Source organism: Camelus dromedarius, chromosome 19 (assembly GCF_036321535.1).
Source record: "Camelus dromedarius isolate mCamDro1 chromosome 19, mCamDro1.pat, whole genome shotgun sequence".
NCBI lineage: Eukaryota > Metazoa > Chordata > Mammalia > Artiodactyla > Camelidae > Camelus > Camelus dromedarius.
Window position 1 is genome coordinate 13,654,615 of NC_087454.1, and position 27,411 is coordinate 13,682,025.

A 27,411-nucleotide genomic window follows, 5' to 3' on the forward strand; every position below is an offset into this window, starting at 1 on the left:
CTAACTTCTAAGAACCATGTTATGAGTATCTTTTTTATATTTTTAATTCCTTATTCAACAGGGTTCACTTATTTAGACTTCAGGATGTTTCCTTTCCAGATTTATTCTGTGCATATGGCTTCTTGATGCCTTCTTTATGGAAATGGGACGAAACTTACATCTTGTTCTATAACTTGGTGTTTTCTCATAACCGTATATTGTGGACGTTTCTCTATGGCAGCCCTCGTGTGTCTCCATCATTCTCTTAAATAACAGTGAACATTTATGAAGTTTTTACTATTTGTCAGCACTTTAAAAAATCGTTTTCATCAATCAGTGAATCAATAGAAAGTAACTCACTTAACCGTCACAACAACTCCGTGAGGTAGAAACTTCTGATAAATGGAGACTCAAAATCACGGGGAGGTTAAGTAATTCACCTATTGTTGCCTAGTAAGTAGCGGGGCCAGCATGAGAAGCCGGGTGGTCTAGCTCCGGAGTCGTGCCCTCCATCACATTGCTGCCTCGTTTCTCGACTGACTGTGCAGTTCCTTTGCATGCCTGTGCTAGAACTCATTTACTTCACTTTGAGTGTCCCTCTCCCCAGTTTTTGCACCCACAGTATTCCAGGCTCTGTTCTATGTCCAGGAATGTCTCTGTGAACCAGAACACACACCACCATCCCTGTCCTTAGGAAGTTCACACTGGGGAGGTGAATGGGGGTAGACTACGAAAAACATCAAGGCATAAGGTACAGGAGGAGGTGAGAGGCGGTGTGAAGAAGGAGTAAGCCAGTGAAGGGACCGATGGTGCTGTTGTGGTCTTTAAACACAGTTTTAAACGCAGTGTGAAGATGACCTACGAGCCCAGCCCTGGCGGATGAAGGGCAGTGCACCGCGTGGACGTCTGGGCCTCAAATGTGTCAGTGGAGGGAACAGCAAATGCAGAGGCCTCATGTGGGTGCCCACATGACATCTTGCCGAAACACTTAGAAGGCCTGTTGCAGCCAGAACAGAGTGAGTGCGGGAGGAGTAGGAGTTTCATGAGGTGAAGGAGGGAGGGGTGGCAGGCAGTATAGAACCTTGTAGACCAGTTTTAAGAACTTTGACTTTTAATCTTTGTAGGGCAGTGAACTACGAGAAGATTTAGGGGGGAGGGTGCTTTGTTCCAGCTTACATTTTAAAATCATCATTCTACTGTGTGGGGACCAAACCACAAGGGAACAAAAGTGGAAGGGGAGAAAATGTTACTGGGTTGGACCAGGGTGGTGGACGTGCAGGTGAGGAAGAGTGGTTGGAACGTGGATTCTTCCGAAGGTCAGTGGGATTTGCTGATGGATTGAGAGTGAGAGGACAAGATGGATTGAGAATAATTCCAAGATTTGGGGAAACAGTAGTTGGAAGGGTGTCTTGCACAGGTGTCTTGATGCCGAATTTCTGAATCAGTGAATAAACCTATGGCCTTTAACACTTCTGATAAAACTTTTAAGCCACCAGCTTTAGAAACAAGATAGAATATATGCTTTACTGTTTTGTATCGTTGGGGGTTTCAATTTTAGAGAAATGGAAACATGTCATGTCAGGCTGGCTTTCCAGGTGACATAAATAGGTGTCATCAATATTTTTCAGGGTATGAGCCTTCATTTTACAGGGTCAGAAACTTGATTTTTGTAGATTTTCCTAGAGTTAAATGGACTCAAGGATCAAATTCATCATAAATGTCTCACATATTCAGTATCTCCTGGAAGCACGTGCAACCGTGGTCAACAGCAGCCAGCCCCCCCCCCCCCCCCCCCCGGAATCACAAGGATTTCCTGCCCCTGCTATCCCGCAATCTGGGGAAATGCTAATTTCCTGACTTCCAGGAAGAGTTGCTTTTAGCAGCCAGTATGGCAGGATTCACAGGGAAGCATCTTTCTGTAACGTAAGGAATCATTCCGATCCTCTACACTTGTTTCCCTTTGAGGCTACTTGGGCCCACCTCGTGCTTTATTACTATGTTTCTTGTCCTCTACCCAGCCACGCGAGCCCCAGTCACTGGTTTTCTGGTTTCTGCAGGAGATTCTTCCATTTACTCCTCGCGTTTCTCCAGTCTTTGGTTTCCCCCACTTCTCCCATCGCTTTTTCCCCTGTAGCTTTCTTTTTTTTTAAACTTTTTAAACTTCTTATTGAAATTCCCTTTTCTACAATGAACCAACTTTCCTTATACTGTTAATGTCTTCACAAAAGTCTATGTCCTTGGCAATTATACTTCAGTGAGGCTGGGAAGAAAAAAGTCCATGCCCAATTCATTTTTCTTTCTTAAATGGAAGTCACAGAAACAGAAAATCTTCAAAGTCTTTTCCAGACTCTTGATGCATGGAGCAGATGGAAGTGCAGTAAGAGGATGTGTAGGAGAAGGCGGGGAGGAAGACTCTGGTCCCCCTTGCTCAGCCTCCCCTGTGTCCCTGACCTGATCCCTCAGGGACGTCATTAGGAGTCAGGGTCCCACAGCCCTGCATTCAGAGAAGCCGCCTCTCCCCCATAGCTGGGTGCCCCTGTTGACCCGGGCGCTGCTGCTGCTCCAGAACCACAGGGCCGCTCGCAGCAACCCCTGCTACTCCAGATCTCTGCTCTTCCCTTCCTGCAGGGACCTGGGTTTGAAGGCCCATTTCTTTGTCTTCTCACTAGATTGTGAACCCCTACAGAGCAGCGAGTAGCTTCTAATTTTTGTGTTTCCTTGTGTCTGGCACATGAGTGACTGAATGGTAGAATGACCAAATGAAATGCTGGATTATTGACCTCTTAACAAATACTAGTTCTTACAGGCGAACCCAGGGACTTGCACTGGTAGGAAGCACAATAAAGGAAACCTGTGGAACCTGGACTCATTGGGAGTTTCTTGACTGGCTTTACGTGGCCAGTTCATCAGGGAATGGCAGCTTGTTAACGTCCAGATTCACTTTACAGAAATGACTGCAGTGTCTGAAAGGATTAACTGCTATGATGACCTGCCTCAGGCGCCTACTTTGTTTGCCATTGTTTTAAGTGTTGAGAAACTTTTACCCTTTGGACGCCTCTCTTCTAGGTGTAGTGAAGACCACACCCTTTACAGTGGCATTGTTTCTTCTCACAGGGCATAAAATGTGCAATGAAGGCTTTAGCTTTATTGGTTAGAAAAAATATTGTCTTGAGATTATACCCCAGTTATTTTGGATATGAAATGTCTCCAGAAATCCCCAGTTACATATTTGAATACATCTGTTGAGATGATTTTTTCTTTTTAGATTGATAAATCCCATCAAGACTCAGAGTAACTTTAGTTTCAACTTTGGGCAGCTCTAAGCCTAACTCTCCAAGTCCTTACAGTGGTCATATCTGGAGACAGTTGTATGGTAGCTGCAAACTCTTTCCTCCTTGAAGATTGTTCTAAAATTTAGAAAGGGCATCATGGTTATTGAAATATATTACAGACATAGATCCTTATTTGTTTTATCTTAGATTGTTCGCTAAGATGTTTTTATGAGTTTCACAGGGCTACATGCCTGCACATAAATACTGGGGATAGTATCCGCTTGAATATTTGAATGTAGACAGTACCGACATGCAGAGTAGTCAAGAGTGCTTGCTTGGCACAGAAGCAGTTTAATTGACCCTCTCTCTTTTCAGTGTTGCTTTAAGAGTTTTTTTAAGAGTGTTATCAATGTACATTAGAAATTTTAAAAACAGGTAGATGTTTAAAAATAGTTTTTGCTGCAAGAAAATTTTGGTCAAAGACTTAGATGATGATATGAGTATTTTATATAGACTAAATATCAATTTGCAGGAAGGGTACCAGGAATAAGAGAAATGAACATGGAGAAGAAGCAACATTTCCTCCTTATCTGCTACTTGTAGAAAACTATATTTTTCTTGATATATCTATGAATTTATTAAACCTTGGTTAGACTATTTGTTTGTAAGACTCAGAAAAACAGGGACTATCAAGTATTAAGTTGTGTTTCTACTTTGAAGACATTCAATATATTATAATCTCTGTAAATTTCTGTGCTGTTTTAATCAAGAAGTGTTTGCTCCAATGTTTATCACACAGTCAAAGCTCAAGTTTGATTTATGTTCTGAAACATTGTTTTCAAGGACCCAGGAGATGCTGGATGCTCATCCAGCTCCAGCACTAGCTGCATGAAGTGTGGGACTTGGGGTCTTGATCATTGTGTCCTCTTGAATCTCAGTTTTCTCAGTTGTGAAATAAGGGAATGATATCACACTATGTTTTTGTGTTTTCTCAGATGCTGTGAATTTTAAAATTCTGTACAAATTATTTCTTTTGGTGCTTCACAGAAAAGAGGGAAAGGTTTCCTTATGTTTTCTGTATTACTCAAGTATAGAGACAGGGGTACATCTCTATTTAATTTAGAACTGAGTTTCAGGAAAATGTGAGTGATGATATTGGATTAAGTTTATATTCTGCTTTCATTCTAATTGATATTTCAAGGCTATCTAAAATGAAGACTTCAAATTCAAAGTATTTGAAAATTTCTTAAGGTATTATTTTTACCAGCATTCATATTTTGTAGGATAAGGCTTTAAAAAAAAATGTCTGTGCTGGGTACATTTCTAAAGAAAAATTTTTTCAGGCTTTATTTCAGGCCAATGAACCTGAACAAAGCTCACTAAACTGAAAGAACAGGATATGAGAAGGGAATGTTTAGAACAAGAATACTCTTTCAGAAATTGTGTTAAAATTTTGTTTCTTGATTTGGTCACATACAGTGTGGCACGAAAATTCCATAACTGGGGTCTGATTTTGGGCTTGGAGTCTGGTTCTGGTCTCCCCTAGCATTTTAAAGCCAAATTCAATAAAAACAGGAAATAATATTTTAAACAAATTACTTAAGCATCTCTATTTTGAACTTCTCCTCTTAATTTTCTGGTGTTCTGCTTACTCCATAAAATATGGCCTTGGACTGTTGTTTCGTGACCTGATCTAGTGTTGATAATGTCACCAGAACATTTTCCCTGGGTTGTTGCATATTGGCTGTACTGTTTCCAAATATGTTACATAACTCACTACTTAATGGTGACCTTGACATAGTGCACACAAATGCCAGCCATGGTTACTGTATGCTCTTGGTGGCATCAATACTTTTTTTGTTTTCCACACTAACATTTTTTGTCCTGTGGGAGTGTTTCTACATTGCTAAAGAACCTTAAAGTTTTGTATTCAGTTGGATCCTCTCCACACCCTTGGGGACTGTTGCATTCACTTTCACCAGCTGTCACTTTGGAATACATTTCTAAACTCTACCTCCAGCTTTATTCCCAGCCAGTTTACCTGCACGTCCGGAGACTTGATGGGTATTAGCAGGACACACTAAACCTGAGGTTCCGTTTTAATTTCCTGCTATCCCAGTACTTGACCAGCTTCTCCTGACAGCTAGTGGCACCAGTATTCTTTTCTTTCCTTAGCCTGGGGATGCACAAACTCTGGCCTTTGGGCCAAATCTGACCTGCAGTTTGCTTATTTTAAATAAAGTTTTACTGGAACAGACACACACCCATTTGTTTTAGTATATGCCTGCCTTTTGCTCTAAGGTGGCAGAGTTCTTCATCAGAGATCACAGAGACCTGTGATCACTTAAGCCTGAAGTAATTTACTCACTGGTCCTTTATAGAAACTGTTAATCCCTGTCTTAGACTCAGAACCTTGGCATCACTTTTGATTCATCTTGGTGTTCCCTGAGTGTATTCTAGCAAGAATACTCATCTCTTTTTAACTTTTTTTTTGATCCCCCACATATGTTCACCTCCTCACATCCTTTTGCCTAGGATGTTAAATGAATTTTCCTACCTTTTGGCTGCTTTTCCTGGATATTTCATTTCACACCTTGCCACCAGGGTCCTTTTTTTTTTTTTTAATTTGAGGTATAGTCAGCTTACAATGTTGTGTCAGTTTCTGGTGTACAGCACACACTGGGGTCCTGTTCTCAAAGTTTGGCTCCACTCTATGTCCAGTGTGCCACCAACACAGGCAATCTCCCCACTGCCTGCTAAGTTAGACTTGTCGAGCCTTTCTTTATCAGGCTCCTTCCCCAGTATGAGCCTTATTAGTCTCCCTTATACAGAAATTCTTTCTATAATGAAATACTTTCTCCCAGCTTCCTCCCTTCTTGTCTTTGTCCATCCTGTAACAACTGCCTGGAGCTTTCTCTGCCTCTATTTTCACCCATTTTCAACTCCTGTCTGTTACAATCCTCCCAAAATTTTTCATGAAGTTTTTTTTACTGTCTTATTCTGTGTGCATATTCTTTTTCCCTCCATGGTGTGTTGCCTGTATATCTTTCTGTCACTTAAGAGCACTTTACTTGATGCTGTGTTGTGTTCTTTTATGGCTCATCCATTGTAAACCATAAGCTTGTAGAGTGCAAAGCACATTTCTTTCTCTTACTGTGGTCCCTTAAACCCTCACTATCATGATTTAGATGTGCTTAATAATTAAGTAATTGAATCACATTATTGGAAACAGGCTTTTTTATTTGAATTTAATTATTGGTGACCTCACAGACTCTTGGATATTTGGCAGTGATTCTGGCTGCATAGCTACAGGTTTTGAGGAAACAGATATTATTTGCTTGTATATATTGTTAACGTAAATGGAAAGATTTTTTGTTTGATAAGGTATTTCACATTTACTACAAGAAAATTATTTGTGTGCAATGATGTGCTTGGTACTAATAAAAAAAAAAAAAAGTAGAACCATGTGGCAGAGCCAGACAGTAATTCTTTTGGATATGTTCAGCAATCTACCAAAGTCAGATTTTCTTGATTTCATTAAGTTTTTTTTTTTTTTAAGGATTCCAAGTGGAAAGGTTATGCCACAGTACTCTAAGAACTTACTGAAATGAAATGCTTGCATGTGCTGTTAAAATGGTATCTTGTCGTCTGCCTGTTCATTCATTTTATCATTCTCTGCATACTTCCCAGAAGGTTTTGGTGTGGCTGTTGATCACAAACAGCTAGTTCTGTTAATCCACCCCCACCCCACTTTTGGCTTTTAGTTCTGAATTTGTACTCTTGAAAAAGTTGACGGAAACACAGAAGTGTGCAAGGTACAGAGGCTTTTTACTTCCTAGTGGTATAGTCTAGAAGTTACATGTCTGGAAACTGGGCTGCTGATATCCTTAGCTTTCTCAGTTGGTTTCAGAAAACTAGACTCCTTGGGGGTCAGTTTGGTGTCTAAAACACAGTTCCCGAGCATCCAATCAGAAAAGGTAAAAAAAAGCATCACAATTCCCAAACCTACATAGCTGGAAAAGAACTGAAGACTTGGAATCTTAATAGAAAATGGACCAAGACTGTGAATAGTTTCTAGGAAAAGATAATTAGCTCTGCCTGTCTTACCACTGTCTTCTAGCGCAGAGTTTGCCGTACGCATGCATGCCTGGACAAATGAGTGACACCCACATGAGATACATCCCAGCTTCCTCATAAACAGGAAAAAAACGCCAAGTGAAATAACCAGATGTGTATTCCTTTGAATGAACATTTCTACTTCTTAGAGTTTATGTTGGGGTAATAGACAGCTTAGCATAGATTTCACATCTAGGTTTTCCTAATCCAGAAATACTTTCTCAGATATTCAAAGATATCTATCCATCATTCATCCACCTACCTACACATCCATCCATTCACATATATATATATATACACACACACACACATATATGTACATGTATGTATATACATATAACTATATGCATGTTTATTGTAAAATAACTTGTAATAGTGAAAAATGGGAAATAACCTAAGTGTCTATCAGAACAAGAGTAATTAAATGAGTAGTATACTCACTGTTATGTTTAGAAAGGCTGAGATTCCATTCCTGGGTATATATCTGAAAAAAATGAAAATACTGATTCACAAAGGTACATGCACCCAAAGTGTTCATAGCAGCATTATTTATAATTACCAAGATATGGAAGCAACCTAAGTGTCCATCAACAGATGATGTGATTTGTGTGTATATATACATGTGTAAACATGTACGCACACACGCACACACATAACGGAATGCTATTCAACCGTGAAAAAGAATGATGTCTTGCCACTTGCAACAACATGGATGGACTTGGAGGGCATTATGCTAAGTGAAATAAGTCAGACTGAGAAAGGTGAATACTGTATGATATCACTTACATGTGGAATATAAAAAATAAATGAATGAGTATAACAAGAAAGAAAAACCACAGATATAGGACCAACTAGTGGTTACAGTGGGGAAAGGGAAGCGGGGAAAGGTAAAATAGGGATAAGGGATTAAGAGGCATAAACTATTATGCATAAAATAAATAGGCTATGAGGATGTATTGTACAACATGGGGAATATAGCCAATATTTTATAATAACTAAACGAAGTATAACCTTTAAAAATTGTGAATCACTGTATTATACACTCGTAACTTATATTGTCCATCAACTATACTTCAATTAAAAAATGAAGAAAAAAGGATGCAGTTGATGTTTAGGTAAAGACTCAAAAGGAAAGATACACAAGTTGTACTGGACGGAAGTTGTAAATCAGAATGTTTCCTATTTGTGTGTAAGTAGTGAACACAGGTTTCCTTACACATCATACCCGCATATGTGAGGGATGGTCTGGACGGAAGCATGCATGTAAGTCTGTGACTTGTAGGCAGCCTCTGGGGAGCAGAACTGAGGAGATGTGAGAATCCTCGGGAGGGAGGGAGTGTTATACCTTCTGTTTCTTTCTTTCCTGTTCTGTTTTTAAAATGTGTATTTTACTTCTATACTAGACAAAAGACTAGGAAATCATGTAGTACGTTTTAGGTATCTTTTCATCAATATTTAAAATAAATAACTTATTTGTATGGCTAACATCTATCTGGAAAAAGTGGTTTTCAAGAATGATTTATATCCTTGAGAACGCTATATAAGTAAAATGTGTTTTATAATGGGACGATAATGAAAGACATTATCAGATTGAACTGCTATTGTGTTCTTTAATGTTACCACAAATAGACACATAGTTCAGAAGTCTTAATATATTTTCTTTAAGCTGTTGTAAGCAAATCCTGCTTCATACTAGATGGGCTTGTTATTTTTTAGGGAACTTATGTGCACTTACATCAGTTTCCAAGGGTACACTTGGGAGGAAAAGAATTAACATGGTTTTCTCTTCAATCTTGTAGAAAAGCTCAAGAGGAGAACAAGAAAATAGTGCTGGCTGGATGTGTTCCTCAAGCCCAGCCTCGCCAGGACTACCTTAAAGGACTGAGTATCATAGGGGTAAGCTTGTACCTGATGAGGCAAAAAAAAAATCTTACATTGTCAAAGTATGTAGTGGCCCCACATTTTATTTTTGATTTCTAGGTTATTTAAAGCTGTGTTGCACTTAAAGCTGTCTTTCACACACTTTCCCTGTTGCCACTGAAACTTGGTCTTGTTTGTGTAACTTTTAAACTTAGCACAGAAACGTGTTCTAGGTTCTCTCATTTAAAAAAGAATGGCACAATAAAAAGCCATGGTATGGAATTTAAGTTCGTTCCTTATAACCTGGTCTGCATCTGCCTGTCCAGCACCATCTCTTGCTATGTCATAGTATACAAGTGCCTCTTTGGGAACGTCCCACTTCACCATGCTCGTCCCCCAGGTCTTGGCTTCAGCGTGACCCATTCTGTAAGCGCTCTGACACCTGTGCGGCCTCCCTGATCCCGGCTCTGGCTTCCCTGTTCTTTCTGTGCTGTTACCTGTCATTTGCTCTATCTGCATTTTGCAGAGTTGCAATTTTGGGGGGTTATAACTTACATGATTTTTTGAATAAAGCCCACCTCTCTATTTGAATTACTAGGTTCCCAATGATAGCATTATCAGTCTTAAACCCTCACCCTGCTTCCCAGCCTTTCTCACGACGCCTGACAGTCGGCAGCGTCAGTGTTTGGTGACTGACTAAATGGAGGAGTCCTCCTGTTGTACACTTGTGGTCGGCCTGCTTATTCCCCTGTTGGACAGTGAGCTCTGGGAAGTCAGGACACTGCTACCTGCTAGCTCTCTTTTTTTTTTTTTTTTTTTAACATTTTTTATTGATTTATAATCATTTTACAATGTTGTGTCAAATTCCAGTGTTCAGCACAATTTTTCAGTTATTCATGGACATATACACACTCATTGTCACATTTTTTTCTCTGTGAGCTACCATAACGTTTTGTGTATATTTCCCTGTGCTATACAGTACAATCTTGTTTATCTATTCTACAGTTTTGAAATCCCAGTCTATCCCTTCCCACCCTCCACCCCACTGGCAACCACAAGTCTGTATTCTCTGTCTATGAGTCTATTTCTGTCCTGTATTTACACTTTGTTTTTGTTTGTTTGTTTGTTTTTTAGATTCCACATATGAACGATCTCATATGGTATTTTTCTTTCTCTTTCTGGCTTATTTCACTTAGAATGACATTCTCCAGGAGCATCCATGTTGCTGCAAATGGCATTATGTTGTCCGTTTTTATGGCTGAGTAGTATTCCATTGTATAAATATACCACATCTTCTTTATCCAGTCACCTGTTGATGGACATTTAGGCTGTTTCCATGTTTTGGCTATTGTAAATAGTGCTGCTATGAACGTTGGGGTGCAGGTGTCATCCTGAAGTAGGGTTCCTTCTGGATACAAGCCCAGGAGTGGGATTCCTGGGTCATACGGTAAGTCTATTCCTAGTCTTTTGAGGAATCTCCACACTGTTTTCCATAGTGGCTGTACCAAACTGCATTCCCACCCCTGCTAGCTCTCTTATTCTCTGTGGCCATCACTGTTCACAGATGCCCAGAGGGAGTTAGCATTCAGACCATATTTGTTGACCAAAGGGTGGTGCTCCTTCCTTCCCACCATTCTACTAAAGCTGATCTCATTGTGCTCAGTAACCATCTTCTTTTAAAGAGGCTTTATCAATTCAAAAAAAAAATAAAAATATTGTATGTTCTTAGAAAATAACTAGATGAGTAATTGGCACCCGGACTGAGATTTATTGAGTTTCCCTCATTTGATGTATGGTTGATGGGTCCTTACACTGTGTTCTCAGTGTAATGAACTTGTTTTCTGCTGTGAAGTCCTTGCCCCACTGGCAAATTTAATAATCTTTGAACAAACACTCTCATGTTAAACAAACAGAACCTGAATGTTTGGGAACTTTAGTTTGTTTTCACCACTTGTCTGTTTACATTTTGATTTCTCTTGGTTTAAGGAGTGAAATGAATATGGACTCCTAAGTTATCTTTTCATGTCAGACCAACTTTCTCCATAAACATAAGCCTGCTGTGTTAGGGAAATAGGAAACTAGTTAGAATTCTGTTTTAGAGATGGAGTGTGGTAAAAGCTTGGAATTCATCTTTGAGTTCATCTCAAGGAATTAAGTTACAAGAATAGTAGGACTTCTGTAGTATGACAAAAGCCTCTTCTCTGTGTGCATTATGGTGAAGTTTCCCTGAGCTCTGCTGTGTGCTGTGAAGAGCTGAGTACATGTGAGGATGTTGGGGAAGTTCTCAAGATAGTGTAAGAGAGGATGCTCAAGGGCTAGTGATGTGGAAGACGATTTTCAGGGATGAAGTCAACTCCTGGCTACCGCAGATAAACATATTTTTTCCTATTTAATCTAGCACCCTTTTTATTCTATCACTTTGTCTCATTTTATTACTATTAAAATTTGTTAGATTTATTTAGCTTCTTTATAACTGGAGGAATAATGCATTTGAAAAAATAGAAAATTCATAGTTCTCTCACCCTCACTCAATAATTATAACTTCGCTTATCCTTTCCAGACTTCTAACCTCTGCATATTTTGCTTGATTGTAATCTCAAAACAATTTTGTGTCCATATTTTTCCATGAGATTTTATTCCATGAGCTCTTTAACCATTTTAAATCCTGTGTTAATCTATTGAAGGATATACCATATGTTACTTAACGTTTCTTAAATGTTGGATGTAAGTAGTTTCTTAATTTTTAGGAAATATCCATAATATAATAATGCTCAGAAAGGGCGTTTTATTTAAATTTTAGATCAGTATACAGTGAAAAGTTTCCAGAAGTAGAATTGCACTGTAAATAGCAACATTTTAGAGTTATGATTTAATTATATCTCCAGCATTTAGTATTGTTATTAAACTAGAAGATTATTCTCTGTCAGCCTCATTTTATAGAGCATTTTTATCTGTGGCAGCTATATGACATCTATTATAAATGACTTTATATATAAAAAACATGTTGAGGAGAACTGAAAATTTTAAAAAAAAATTTGAAGTAGGAGACCAAAATCATCTGCATTTGGAGAGATCTCTTTCCGAGTAGAATTGTTGAATTGCTACAAAATCAGAAACCTTCTGAAATTCAGTGAGTTACAGTGAAATAAAGTGGTACAGTGAAATAGAGTTACAATGAAATAAAGAAATGAATTATACTGGTTTACACAAAGAAAAAACAATTTTGAGGTGTCAAAAAATATGAAGATGCTTAAATTCAGGGTTTGGGAAACTATTTTTATGAGGATGTTTAGAATTGTGTTGCACAGTTAATTTCCAGACTGTTTGGGAACTGCTGCTCCTTCACAGAATCTTCCCCTCACAGATGTCTGTGATGAAGGGCATTAACAGAGGTGGAGGGAAGACCAGCTACAACTGTGTCCTGTGCTTTCGCCTCCTGCTGGGATTTGTCTGTGTCACCCCGCAATCCAGGGAGGATGTGTCAGTTCTGTTGACCAAATGGTTTAAAGAAAAAGCTGGTGAGCAGGGTACTAATTGCACACCATTTTGCAAGTGCTCATGGAGTAAGCACCCAAGAAGATACTTCATAAGGAAAAATATTACCATTGCCACATGTTCATTTCCAACCATATCAGACTTTAGAAATGAAGCATTTAATTTGTTTCCATAATCGGAGATAGCAGTGTGGTAAGGGCACATAGCAATTGGTGATTTGACTCCTAGGCTTTATATTATCATCTGTCTTAATGTCTCCTGAATCTAGTTGTGGTTAATATTATTTATGTGGTGGTGCACAGAAGGAAAATAGTAGAACATCAAAACCAGAAGTAACACCTGTCAGCCTCTGGGTCCAGAAAAACTGGCTTTGGTGGCAGTAATCTCTGGCTTCTTCCATGCTAGACAGCAAAGCTGTCTCATTTTTTCATAGGGAGAGAGGAGAAAGAGCAGACTTGAAAACACAGATGTCTTGGATAAAAAGTTCTTTTTTTAACCAAAAAAATTTTTTTCCTAGCACGATTAAATGAAGTTTATGATGTGTATCTAGAATATAAAGTTATGTAAACATAAATTTGTAGATAACCAGTGCAGAATCAAGATCTTTTTCATTTTTATGTGATCTTGAAACATTTTACCTTACAGTGCAAATTTTCATTTCTCTTTTGACAAATACAAAGATGGTTAACTATTCACCTTGGAATTCGTTTTCATGCAGTGTCACTTTTTTTTTTAAATCACTATTATTTGTTTACATTGATTACTCTATATCTAGCTGTAGGTAGTTCCAGTAGTTCCAAGATCTTGTGACGATCTGTTGAATGCTGCTTTCCTTCTCTTCAGTTCATTTTTTGACAGGAAAGTTTCTTTTAGGTTAGCCAACCAGAAAGGATGTTCTCTTTTAAAGTCTGGTAGCAAAAAAGAATAATAGACTTAAGCACTCGGAAAGCCAGGCTTTAATCCCAGGGCTGCCACATCGTTCTCTTTTCTATTCACATCATTTCCTTTTTTCTATTCATCGTCATTTTTTTCTATTCAGAAAGGTACTTTCTGAGTGCCTGCTGAGTGCTAGCTCCTAGTCCAGGTGCTGGGAATGCAGCGGTCCATAGAATCACCAAAGATCCCTGTCCTCATAGAGCTCATGTTCCAGTTCATGGGGAGAGGAATCTGGTTTGAGCCTAGAACATCTACAGTCTCCTGGAAAATGTGGTGGGATGTGTCCTAGAGACCGGGAGATAAGATTAGTTGGAAGTTTCTCTGTAAGGCTCGGATGGAATTACACTTTGTGTCCATCAGCTGGGGGTTGTGTTAGGAATAGATGGTTGAAATAACAACTATTTGCTTGAGTTCTTCTTAAGATATTGTTATTTCTCACTTCTTATAGTAGGCAGTATTAACAGGCATGACATTTATTCGGAAGGTTGGTTTTCATTTCTGTTACAGGAAAGCATGTTTCCAGAACTGCGTATTTTGGGTAGATTCTCTGTTAATAAAGAGACTGCATTTGAACTTGGTGTTCAGTCATTAGGCTTATCTTTGTATAATATGTCTAGAAATCCTAAATAAACTGAATTAATAAACAAGTTGTAACACTTTAAAACATACGATTCACAGCAGAATATGCAATGTGATATTGAAAATTTGTAAATGATAGAACTTCCTGATGTGCCAGCTGTGAGCCCTGCAGGCAGGTGTATATTTTCTTTGGCGAGCTGAACAGAATGTGGTTTAACCCAGGTGTCCACTTATCTCTGGGACTATTACCAGGTTGATTTGCAGTGGTTTAAACATCTTTTGAGGCAGATTGCTCTAATCCTGAAAAGTCAGACAGCATGATGACTGTTTCAAATATGAATGCTAATTTTGAAAATTATGTGTATGTATAAAGCAGCATTTGAAAGAGGATACATTTTAGAATATTTCTGTCATCTACTGTATTGCAAAAGGTAGATAAATTCATGAAATGGAACAATGTCATAATAACAGTGGGATCGGTGTTAAGGGCAAAACTTGGAGAAACTGTCCTCCTGTTTGTCTCTACTAATATTTCTTCTTGTCATATTCCATTTTTTTAACCTTTAATTATCAAAATGGCAGTATCACAAGAGAATGACTTGTAGATTTCAAAGCCCATTCATTTCTGTACCTTCCTAGATCTTCCTAGATGTTGTTTCCACTTTTTCATGGCTGCTTCTAGTTCTACCTATATGCATACACATTTTTAACCTACTGATTTATAAAAAAGTAGTGCATCATTGTAGTGAAAAGCATGGATTCAGGAGCTATGTTATATATAGGTTCATATGCCTGTTCCACCACTTATTAGCTGTGTGACCTTGTGCAAGTTACTGCTCCTCTCTGTGCCTTGAATGTCTGTAGAATGGAAGTAATACTAGGACTTAACTCTGAGTTTTGTAAGGGTTAAAGTGTTTAATGCATTTAGTATGCTTAGCATGGTCCCCGGCATGTAGTTAATGCTCTGTATTAGCTTTAGAAAAAAAAAGGAATTATTTAATTTTCTTACTAGTAGAATTACTAGTAGAGCACAGCTGTGTGCCTGGAATGAAACTATTTGCTAGAGATACAGAGCTGAATGAAACTTGTCTCTTCCCTAAAGACAGTGAAATCTGGAGAGAGGCACAAACAATCATGATAAATATGCAGAGGGATAAAGTCCTGTGGGCACACAGAGGTTGACACCATTATTGACTTGGGTTTCAGAGGCTGAGTAGTGGTCTGATGGATGAAGGAAAGGAGAAAGGGCTTTTAAGCAAAACCTATCTAAGGAAAAGCATGCATGCTTTAGGGCACCTGAAAGGAAGAAGAAATAACAAGAAATGTATCCTTTGAGTGTAACTTGGAGGAGATAGTTCTAAGAGGTGTATTTTGGAGTAGTGCAGATGAGTGATAAATAGGGTGGAAAGAAGGAGTTTGCATTCAATGGAATGTTTAAGTCAGAATCAACAGGACAGAGTGAAAGACTGGTACGTGTAAGATCATGTGAAAAGGTCGGTGTTAGAAGTGTTAGAAATCTTGGTTGCTTCTATATGTCCTTTATTTGTTATTTGTTATTTTCTTATATGTTATTGATACTAACTCTTTTCTTATTTTAAATAAGAATTGTTGAGATATAATTAACATATAATAAAATCACCTTTGGTTGATTTTATATAGAACATTTCCATTGGACCGGAGAGTTCCCTTGTATCCTTTTGTATTCATCACTCCCACCCCCACCTAACAAACACACACAGTCCTTGGAAACCATTGTTCTGATTTCTGTCCCTATGGTTTTGCCTTTTTCAAAATGTCAAATAAATGGAATTGTAGATATACCTTAGAGATATTGTCGGTTTGGTTTTAGACCATTGCAATAGAGCAAATAATTAAGTGAGTCACACGATTTTTTTTTTTTTTTTGCTTTGCTAGTGCATGTAAAGTTATCTTTATGCCATACTATAGTCTGTTATGTGTGCAACAGCTTTATGTTTAAGAGAACAATGTACATACCTTAATTTTAAATAATGCTTTTATTGCTACAAAGTGCTAGCCTTCATCTGAGCCTTCAGCCAGTCATAATGTTTTTAGGGGTGGAGGGTCACTGGAGAATCTCAGTGTTGATGGCTGCAGACTGATCAGGGTGATGGCTGCTGAAGGTTGGGGGGGGGGTGGCAGTTTCTTAAGACAACAGTGAAGTTTGCTTCATCGATTGACTCTTGCTATCACCAACGATTTCTCTGTAGCATGTAATGCTATTTGAGAGCATTTTACCCACAGTAGAACTTTCGGAATGGAGTCAATTGTGAGACCCTGCTGCTGCTTTATCAGCTAAGTTTATGTAATATTCTAAATCCTTTTTTGTCATGTCAGTGATCTGTTAAGCTTGTTGTCTTATGTGGGTGCAGTTTGTGTTAACCTAGAATTAGAGTAGTGACATTAAAGATCACTGATCACAGATCACCATAACAAATAAAATAATGAAAAAGTTACATACATTGTGAGGATTACCAAAATGTGACGCAGAGAAGGAAGTGAGCAAATACTGTAGGAAAAATGGTGCCAACAGACTTGCTCGACACAGGGTTGCCATAAATCTTCAATTTGTAGAAAAAAAAAGAACACAGTATTTACCAAGTGCAGTAAAGTGAAGTGCAATAGAATGAAGTGTATCTATACGTTACTTTCTCACTTAGCATGATTCATTCAGTATTCATACATGTTGTTGAGATTATTAATAGCTTGTTGCTTTTTATTGCATGGAATTATTTGACCAAATAGATGGACCACAGTTTGTCCGTTCAGCAAGTCAATGGAAATTTGTGGTGTTTCCAGTTTGGGGCTATAAAGAGTAAAGCTCCTGTAAACATGTGTGCATAGGTCTTTGTGTGGCCATATGTTTGCGTTCTCCTAAGTATCCAGGCGTGATACTGCTTGGTCACATGGTAGGCGTCTGCTCAGCCTTTTGAAAATTGCCAGTGTTCTGCTTTTCTACCAGCAGTTCCAGTTGCTTCACATCTTCACCAAAACTTGATACTGCCGGTTTAATTTTAGCAGCTGTTACTAGGTATGTAGCAGTATCTCATCGTGGTTTAAATTTGCTTTTTTCTGTCGGCTAATGACGTTGAGCATATTGTGTGTGATTATTTGACATCCATGTATCTTTGGGAAAGTGTTCAACTCTTTTATCACCTACCCCTCTTTTTTACTCAGTTTGTTGAGTTAGGAAACTGTTGGTTAGGTAGGACACACACATACAACCTAGGACATGAGAGAAAAGAAATTGATAATTGGACTTCATCAAAATTAAGCATTTTCGCTCCCTGAAAGATACTGTTAAGCAGGTGAAAAGACAAGCCATGCACTGGGAGAAAGTATGTGCAAAACACATGTCTCCTAAAGGGTGTATATCCAGAATATATAAAGGACTCCAGCGGGAAATTAACCTGTTTTAACATGGTGAAGAAAATGTGTCTTTTTAGCATCATTTTCATTGCCTTTTAAAATTTTGATATAGTAGAAGCTTGGAATTTGGGGGAGGACAATGAATGGGTAATTTTTCTTGTGGTTTCAAAACTTCAAATGTATGTTTCCAGGATCTAGGAACAGGTCTGATAAAGTATCTATTTTTCTCTCTCTGTTATAAACTTCTTTTTTTGAAGTATGGAAAGGATTTATTCAACTCTTTAATCTATTTGCAGTTTACTGTGGTGGACACTTACAAGCTCTATAAAGCCAGGAACTTAGTTTTCTATGATTTTATGGTTTTACATATTTTACATTGTTTTCTGTACTTAGAACAGTGTCTGGCTCAATAAATGTATTGAGTGAATGTTTGCTAAATATAAAGTGTGCATTTAACGTAATTTTTCCCATATTGTTCGCAGTTATTCCAGCAGCATTTATTTTGAAAGTTTCCTTTCCCTCTTTGATGATGCTAACTAACTCTGCCATATGTATGTTTCTTCATCAGTGTACTAATTTTGTATGCCCCATAACAAATTTACCACAGACATGGTTGCTTAGAACAAACACGTATTTATTATCTTAAAATTCTGGAGATAAGAAGTTGGACATGAGTTTTTACTGGACTAAAATCAACGTATTGACAGGGCTGTATTCTTTTCTGAAGGCTCTAGGGGAGAGTCTTTTCCTCTGCCCTTCCAGCTTTTAGAGATCACCCACATTCCTTGACCTGTGGCCACCTTCTTCCGTGTTTAAGGCCAGAGATGCTATCTCCCTCTGACCTTTCTTCCACAGCAAATTATTCTCTGGTTCTGGGGATCAGGACTTGACCATCTTTGCGAGGCCATTATTCTGCCTGCTACATATAACATTGTTTGTTAGTTGATGTTTTATATCCCTAATGTGTATTTCTGTACATCTGTATTTTAGTTCTTATAGTACTATGTTTTCAACTTTAGTATCACTTTAAAGATAATTTTTCACTTTATAATATGTCCTATTATTTAATATGGTTATAATTTTTGAATGTCCCAATGTTTCTGTATGTAATTAACTTTATTTACCATGCTGAGTTTTCTTATTGTTGCTTAAAGATTTTTCTCCCTCATACTGAAAGTTTTATAGGTATTTTAATTGAATTTAATAGGAGAAAGTTCCTGGTACTGATCTTCATTTTGCTGGCATCCATCTAGTCTGGCTTCATCTTTCAATTAGTACTTTTTATCTCTTACTGTGTGTTCATCACTCACTGGTACCATTCAGGTAGAAAGTATGCTTTTAGTAGTGCGCGGAATGTGCTGTCATACAACTTTTGATGAAAGGGCTATTTCTGCTATTGGGGAAGAGTTTTTCTCAATGAAGAGATGAAAGAAGATGAAACTGTACTGGCAGATGAGAAGGCTTTTGTTGAAAAAGTTAAGCCACGTGTAGCATCAAATGCCCTTTTGTGTTACTTATTAGCAGACCTGTCACGCACGGGCTTATGAATTCAAGGAATCTTTCTTCCGGTGGAGTTAGCTAGTGACTGCTCTGGACTTCCCCAAATTTAAGAGATTTGGAAATTGAACTCTCTCTTCAAATACCATTAATAGAGTTAGGGACTTTCCTTAACAGCTTGAAGAAAAGTTTTTAGAAAAATATTTCTTTAGAGAAGTCAGTCCTGAACTTCAACCTGTCAAATGCTGGTTATTGAGTCAAACTCCCATTATGGTAAAAGTGAAAAATTTGAACATACATTTGATAGAAAAGACTTTTAATAATACAGTTCTTAGAAGAGCTAGAAAGATATTTTTTTCTTTTAAAGGTTGATAGAGTTTTTAGGTGGTTTTAAAGTTTTGGTTTGTTATTTCTTAATTAGAATGAGAATGACAGGTTGTCCTAGTTTACTTGTTTACAGTCAAAATTAAGAGAGCTAATGAGAGTGCTCTGCTATATATATATCAATGTTTATGTGTATTTATAATGTATTAATCTTTGTTACTCCTGAATTTTGAAGTGTTTTAGGATAAAATAAAGAGATAGTAAAACCACATGCAGCTTCATTCAAGTATAAGAAGACTCACGCCAAGTAATAGAGAGGTGTGGTTAAAGAGTAGCCTTGGCATATTCTCAGTACAATTAGCCTGAGCGATGCTGATGAAATGTTCTGCTAACCCTCCAATGACTTCCTTTTGCAGGTAGAATAAAATCTAAATGCATAGTATGAGTTGTAAGGTCTCACATAGTCTTACTCCCCTAATCATCTGACCTCATCCCCTTCCACTGTGCCCCTCATTCTCCATCACTCTGTCTCTCAGCCCCTGTATGTACTCTTCCCCCTGGAGGTTCACATTGATGCTTCTGTCTTAGGGTTCAGGTCCCAGGATTAATGATACCTGCTCAGAGGTTTACTTGGACCCCTGTAGCAAAATTGCCCTCTCTACCTACAGCTACTCCCAGATTTTATTTTTTCTTTATAGCATCTGTCATGATAGGAAACGAACATTTTCCGTTGTTTGTCTCCCCCAGTAAGAATGGAAGGCCCACGAAGCAGAGATTTTGTACTTCTCACCATTGTATCCCCCATTCCTACAATAATCATAGTGCTTGGTTGGTGCTTAATAGGTTGTCGTCAAGTGAATGGGTGCATGGCGGTGGTGACTTGTCGGGGAGAGTTTGGGGGAATAGTTGTGGCCTGGGTCACTTGGAAGTGCAGGTTTAGGTGGACAACAGCATTCTGTGATCATTTAGTGGTGACCTCTATGTGGCTAGGAAGAGGGAAGTTTACCAAATGTGCCATTCTAGGTAAGATACACTAGTAACACTTGGCAGGAATTTAGCAGGGTATCCTTGTGCCTTAGTGCCCTCAGCCTAGGAAAGGACAAAGTATCTAACGCGTAGGAGTGTTGTTGAGAATTAAAAGTGATGGCGCGTATGGCACGTTAGACAGAGCCTAGGAATTGCTCAGGAAATGTTAACCATCCCTGAGTTATTCCTAGTCATTAACTTATCTAATTGCTGGTTGTTCAGAAAAAAAAGACACTTCAAGTGTGTATGAAAGCAGAACCTCAGACTGCAGGATGGTGTCTCAGCTTGTTTCCTGACTGTGCTTTGTTTTTCAGTCTAGTTGGCAAAATTGTGTTCGAGGTGTGTACCAGTTTCCTAAGGTTGCCTTAACAAATCACCACAAACTGGGTGGCTGTCTTAACCATACTTTAAACGTGTTCTTTCCAGTATGGTTGTCAGTGGCCACATGTGAATATTTAAGTTAATTAAAATTAAGTCAGTTCCTCAGTCACAGCCACATTTCAAGTACGTAGTAACTACACGTGGCTAGTGGCTCCCATGTTGGACAGCACAGCATATAAACATTTCTTTCATTCTAGAAAGTTCTGGATAGCACTGCTCTAAACAATTAGGAAACTTCAGAATAGGTCTTTTATTTGCTTTAGGTAACTTCGTATAGGTTTGTTTCTTCAATATATGTTTAGTTATAAATTTGGAGTAGTTCATAATAGCTGAATAAAATATTTTTATGGGTTTCTTTTAAAAGTTCTGCAGCAGAATGACTCATTAATGTTATTTATGAATTGTTTATTCACCAACTCCTTTCTTCATTGTCAAGAACATATGGAGTCAGTAATAGAACATACTGCGTGTCTTTTTTTCCCTGTATATTTATAACTAAGTGCCTGAAGGACACAAGATACTGTTTTATTTATTTTATTTGAATTATATGCCAGAGACTAAGCTCTTGTGTATCCAGGGCTACAATTTATAGTATTAATTAAGAACAGCTTTCCTCTTCTCCCTAGAATGAATTCAGTGTATTCTTCATTACTGTGTGTGAATCTTGAGTTTGTTCTCACTCGGCATTGTTTTGGCTTCTCCCCCTGCCTCCCACCTGTGCTTTTTCCTCCTAACTCCCCACTCTCCCACTTCATTCCCCCTCCCCCGACTCTTCCCTTTCTTCACTGTCTTCTCTTGTGTGCTGCTTTTTTTCCTCCCACCACTTCCTCCAGTATCCTTCTAACTAGAAATGGAAATGACACAATATTTTCTTTAGAGCATTTAATGAACTTCTCCCCTACTTTTTTGCAGTCAAATGCTTTTCCCCCCTTTTCTTAAAGTTTGGTAGAGCCTTCCTTTTGAAGTCCTAGGGTTCCTTCACACCCAGCTGTTACTTACCAGGTGTAGGTAGCATCTATAATTTTCTGCCATAAAAGCAAATGTGATAATCAAATACTCTTCTAAAATTGGAGGATATGTTTTCAGCTATATGCATTCAAGTAAATTTTGTGTGGCTATTAGGGTGAAAGAAAATCTCTTCAACACACACCCCCACATACACACTTAAACCTTTATTTTGACATAATTTCACACTCATGGAGAAGTTGCAGAAATAAAAATTAACACGTACCATTTACCCAGATTCCCCAGATGTTAATATTTTACCACATTTGCTTATCATTCTTTTTTTATATTTACACATTTGTTTTCTGATCCTTTTGAGAGTAAGATGTCAACATGATGCCCCTTTACTTCTAAATATCGATGTATTTAAAAACCAGGGACATTCGCTTACATCACTATAGTCCAAGTATAAAAATCAGGAAATCAGCATTGGTGAAATGCTATAAGTTAGCCTGCAGGTCTTAACCACATCTTGGTAATTGTTCCAATAATGTCTTGTATAGGAAAAGAAAAATCTCAGGTCCAAAGTTGCATTCAGTTGTCACTTCTCTTAAATCTCCTTTAAGTGGAACGTTTCCTCAGTTTTTCCTTGAGTTTCATGACCTTGATATTAGAACATTTGATCACCTTCAACCTTTTTTTGGGGGGGCGGGGAGGGGAGATTAACAGCTTACTTGAGATGTAATTCCAGCACCATACAATTCTCTCATTTAAAGTGTGTAATTCAGTGGTTTTTAGCATATTCACAGAGTTATGTGACATAATCACAATCAGTTTTAGAATATTTTCATCACTCCAAAAAGAAACACAGTCCTGCTCATTTCTTTCACTACCCATCCATAGGCAGTCACTAATCTACTTTGTCTCTGAAGATTTCCCTGTTCTGGTTATTTCATATGCATGGAATCATACAGTATTTTTCTTCTTTTCTCAGTTCGCTTTCTCTTAGCATAATGTTTTAACATGATCAATATGCCATTACCCCTTATGGCTTAATGATACTTCATTGCATGGATGTAACACCTTTTGTTTATCTGTTCACCAATAGATGGGACTTGGGTTCTTTCTACCGTTTGGTATTAGGAATAATGCTGTGAATATTAGTGTACAAGTTTTAGTGTGGACATATGTTTTCATTTTTCTTGGATGTTTACCTAGGATTGGACTTGCTGAATCGCATGGTTTAACCACTTGAGGATCTACCAGTCTGGTTTCCAAAGCAGTGGCATCATTTTATTGCATTCCCACTAGCAGTGTGTGACAAGGGTTCCAGTTTCTCCTTAGCCTTGCGCATGCTGGTTATTGTCTGTCCTTGTGATTATAGCCATCCTAGTGGGTATGAAGTGTGTCTCATTATGGTGAAATAGACATAACATAAAATTTACTGTCTTAACCAATGTTAAGTGTGTAGTTTCGTGGCATTAAGTACATTCACACTGCTGTGCAACCATCACCACCATTCAGCTCCAGCACGTTTTCATCTTTTCAAACTGAAAAGCTATGCACATTAAACAATAACTCCTCATTTCCTCCATTGTGGTTTTGATTTGCATTCTTTGGTTGGCAGTGATGCTGAACATCTTTTCATGTGCTTATTGGCCATTTGTATATCTTCCTTGGAGAAATGTCTATTCAGATCTTATGCCAATTTCAAGTGGTTTATTTGGCTTTTTATTGAGGTGTAGGAGTGCTTTATATATATATTCTCCATTCAGGTCCCTCATCAGGTAAATAATCTGCAAAAATTTTCTCTTATTTTTGATGTTGTCTTGGTATTTTTGTTGCTTGTGTCCTATGATGCACCAAGAGGTTTTAATCTTGGTAGTGTTCAGCTTTCCTTTTTTCTTTCATTGCTCATGCTTTTGAAGTAATATTAGGAAACCATTGTCTTCTACAAGGTTGATCTAGATTTATGGCTCTGTTTTCCTTTAAGAGTTTTATAGTTTTAGCCTGCCCTCAGCTTTTTAACCTTATAACTGCTCCTTCCACATGTTGTCCTGACTCTTCTCTAGGGATACTGCTCCTTATTCAGTCCATGTGCTGCGAGTTTGGGTGCAGCATTCCCTTTGAACTATTACGTCTCCAACTGCAAAAGAAAGCCTTTTTGGTTTCGTTCTATCATTGAATTATCTCATATTGTATTTCTTTTATTCTCTGTCTTTTAATCTCAACTGATACATTAGTCGTTCACCTACATTCACTGGGAAATTTGACCAACTCTTCCTTCCTTATCCTACCCATGTTTTTAATATCATGGGCAGTCTGAGTATCCATATGTAATATGGACTCTGTATTATACTCTAACCTCTTACTTCCTTACTTCTACAACTCCAGTGGTTATCACCTTCATCCTGTTTCAGCAACATTTCTTATGACTAGATCTGGGATCTTGCTATTCTTCAGAAATCCTAAATGCTTATATATGTACTCTATGGTAATCTCTTGTTCTCTTCTCTCCTTTTTCTTTCTCCATCCTCCCACCCTCTTTCCCACCCCCTACCTTCCTTTTTCCTTTCCTTCCTCCAACCCCCAGCCACTTTATTTCTCCTTTCTGGCTCTGCTTCGTTCTCTGTTTAACCCATTACATAAAGTTTCATCTTATCCAAAATGCATAGTTCATTTCCTTTTTTCCATGTCTTTCAGGTCCATCCTAGTAATCTCTTAGTGTTGTTTCCCCAGCCTTTTGAACCTTCCTGGCACATGTTAGATGTTGAATGAATGAATGAATGATGGAATGTACAAACATTGGGGTCAATCTATTTAATGGTTTGTTTCATGCATAAGAACTGCTGAGCCCTGAGAAAAATTACGGCTATCTATGGAGTCATTGTTAAAAATTCATGGCATCTAATTTTTACTGGAATCTCAGTACTGTCTGGCAGTTTTTGGCTATTTTTAGTCTTCATTTCTTTTAACAGTTATTAAACTTTTAACAGGTATCTTAAACATCCACTCTCTCCTTACTTAACAGCATGCTTTCTCACTCATAGTAGATGAACTTGCTTCTTATTTCACTGAGAAAACTGAGGCCAACAGATGGGAAATGTACTTAATACCCTCTCTGACTTCTATGAGACTTCTAGTACCTGTTTTCATGCTTCCCTTTCTTTTAGAAGATGGCTTGGCCCCTTTCCCATTCTGGGCTTATGTCTCTGCCTGTGTTGTGGATCTTACCCTCTTCACCTCCTGAAGGACCTAGCTCCATCAGTTGTTTCTTCTGTCTCCACTCCCTTTTTCTCTGAGGCCTTTCTCCCCTCAGTATGTAAACTTTAAAAAAGAAAAGAAAGAAGGAAAGAATTAAGTATACTAACACATGTATACTCAGGGTTTTTGTCTGCTTTAAAGCTACTAGGAGTCCTCTCTCTCTTCTTTTGACCCAGCTTTTTGTAAGAGATGTCTGTATCAGCTGTCACCATTTTCTTATTTGTGATTCATTACTGCTGAAGTGTTTATCCTGAGTTCATCGATCCCCTTGTTGCGAAATCAAGCATATTCATTTTAGTCTTTGTGTTACTTGTTATCTCTGTAGCATTTGACATTGTTGGCTACTTCTTCCTCTTTGAACTCTGGATTATCCTGGCTTTGAATACATTCTGTAAGGAAGCCATGTGGATTCTCTTAATAAAACCAGAACCTTATGGTTCCAGTAGTTCCAGGTAGACACATCCATCTCCAGTTAAGCAGGTTTATTTGGGACTGAAGGTCCAACATTCTCTGAGATTTGCTTTGCTTTGACAATTTCTCGGTAATTATCATTGTTACTACTACCATCATGCTGGGTGGAGTGGTGACAGGCAGTGCTGGAGTCACGTATGTTTTCACAAGTCTTCCCTTATTTCCTATAAGGCACTGAGGCCAAAGGAATATTTCAAAGAGATTTGCCATTGCATTTTTAGTAAAGTATTTTAAAAAGGTTCTTGTCTCAGTGGAGTTCATTGCAGCATTGTTGTATAATAATGAAAGATTATGGATAACAAAAATGTCCATCAATAGGGGAATGTATGAATGCTTTATATCTATACAGGAGATACTGGGCAGCTAGTAAAATGAAAGAAGTAGACCTAAATGTATAGACAATATATAGGAAACAAAAATCAAAAGAGCAGGTCTCCACCTTATATGTCATCTGTCTGTCTCATAATTTGTAATGGAAAAACCCTACAGAACAGAACTATGTATAAATGTTTAACACTGGAAAATATCTTGGTGTCTGCTCATCAGACCATTCTGAGTGATGTCATCTGAGGGAGCAGAAGTGGACGATGTTATGAGTTTCTTTATCTCCTTTTTATATTTCTGAAAACAATATTGATTTTGGAGATTTTTTAAAGTAGAAGGGATATCAGCTTATGACCTATTCGTACTTGCCTTGCTCTCTTCCTCTTGGGTTACATCTTTGCTTTTTTCATTTTCGTTCTAAACTCTAGCCACGCTGAGTCTGCTTAGTGGGCTTCTCCTGTCTTAATCCTGCTCACCCCTCAGGAATTGCCTTTGGTTCCCTGAAAAGCACTCCTGGATTACTCACACTTATTTTATTACCTTTCCTCTGTGTTCGCATGGCATGCTGGGAAATCTCCCTTAGTCACTGGTGTCTAGGGCAGGCGCTGTTATTTGACTTTGTATTCCATGGACCTGAGCATAGTACCCAGCACATGGTAGAGATTCATTAAAAGTGGTTTCACTGTTAAAATAATAAAGCAGAAAATTTGGAGTAGATCGTCTTAATACCAGCATGTCCTTTGTGTGGGTTGTCATATTATGCCATTTTTTTCTTGAAGCTCTGTGTGAAGAAACATATTTTAATGAAACTTCAGTTTATATCTCAAGATGTGTTGTGTTTATGTTGATAGGCTTTCTTAACAGAACTCCAGGCAGTTTATTTAAATGTAATATGATTTCTTCATTACAGTTGGAGGACAGGAGAGTGATAATTTCATACTTCATTGTAACACAAAACATTAATACGGAATTTTTTATATTATCTCCAAATGCATTAATTAAAGAAAACCTTCATTTGTGCGCTTCAAAAATGTGTTATGTTGACTTAGGCAGAAGGATACGTAAAAATTAATGTTTCTTCTCCATATAAATTGCTTGTCTAACACTTTGTTTTCTTTATAGGTTCAACAGATAGATCGAGTGGTAGAAGTTGTGGAGGAAACAATTAAAGGTAATTGTGGAAAGTGAAATAAGCATGTGTATATATTGTTTGAACTATATTATAAAAATACTGCTTAGTTAATACTTGTAAAGGGTTTTTGTTAAAGTTATTTTTAGACAAAATCATAAAATTTTGTCCTTGACTGCTTTGTGCATTGACCAGTCCAAATGTAGGAGGCATATATTTGGTTAGCTTATACATAAATCAGATCATAGTCTTTTTTTTTTTAATTTAATTAAAAATTTTTTTCTTTGCAGGGGAGAGGTAATTAGGTTTATTTATTTATTTATTTCAATGGAGGTACTGGGGATTGAACCCAAGACCTCGTGCATGCTAAGCACGAGCTTTACCACTGAGTTATACCCTCCTCCCACGTCATAGTCTTTAAAAATT

At 37.9% G+C, this 27,411-nt stretch overlaps 1 protein-coding gene across 6 annotated transcripts in view; it reads left to right on the top strand.

Annotated features, from left to right (window-relative positions):
- CDKAL1 (CDK5 regulatory subunit associated protein 1 like 1) overlaps positions 1-27,411 on the top strand; it is a 538,667-nt gene that overhangs the window by 143,248 nt on the left and 368,008 nt on the right. For all 6 annotated transcript variants that reach the window (XM_010980113.3, XM_010980118.3, XM_010980114.3 and 3 more), the window contains 2 exons: positions 9,167-9,263; positions 26,979-27,027. In XM_010980113.3, the coding sequence (XP_010978415.3) occupies positions 9,167-9,263; positions 26,979-27,027 (146 nt within the window). The remainder of the gene's footprint in view (positions 1-9,166; positions 9,264-26,978; positions 27,028-27,411) is intronic.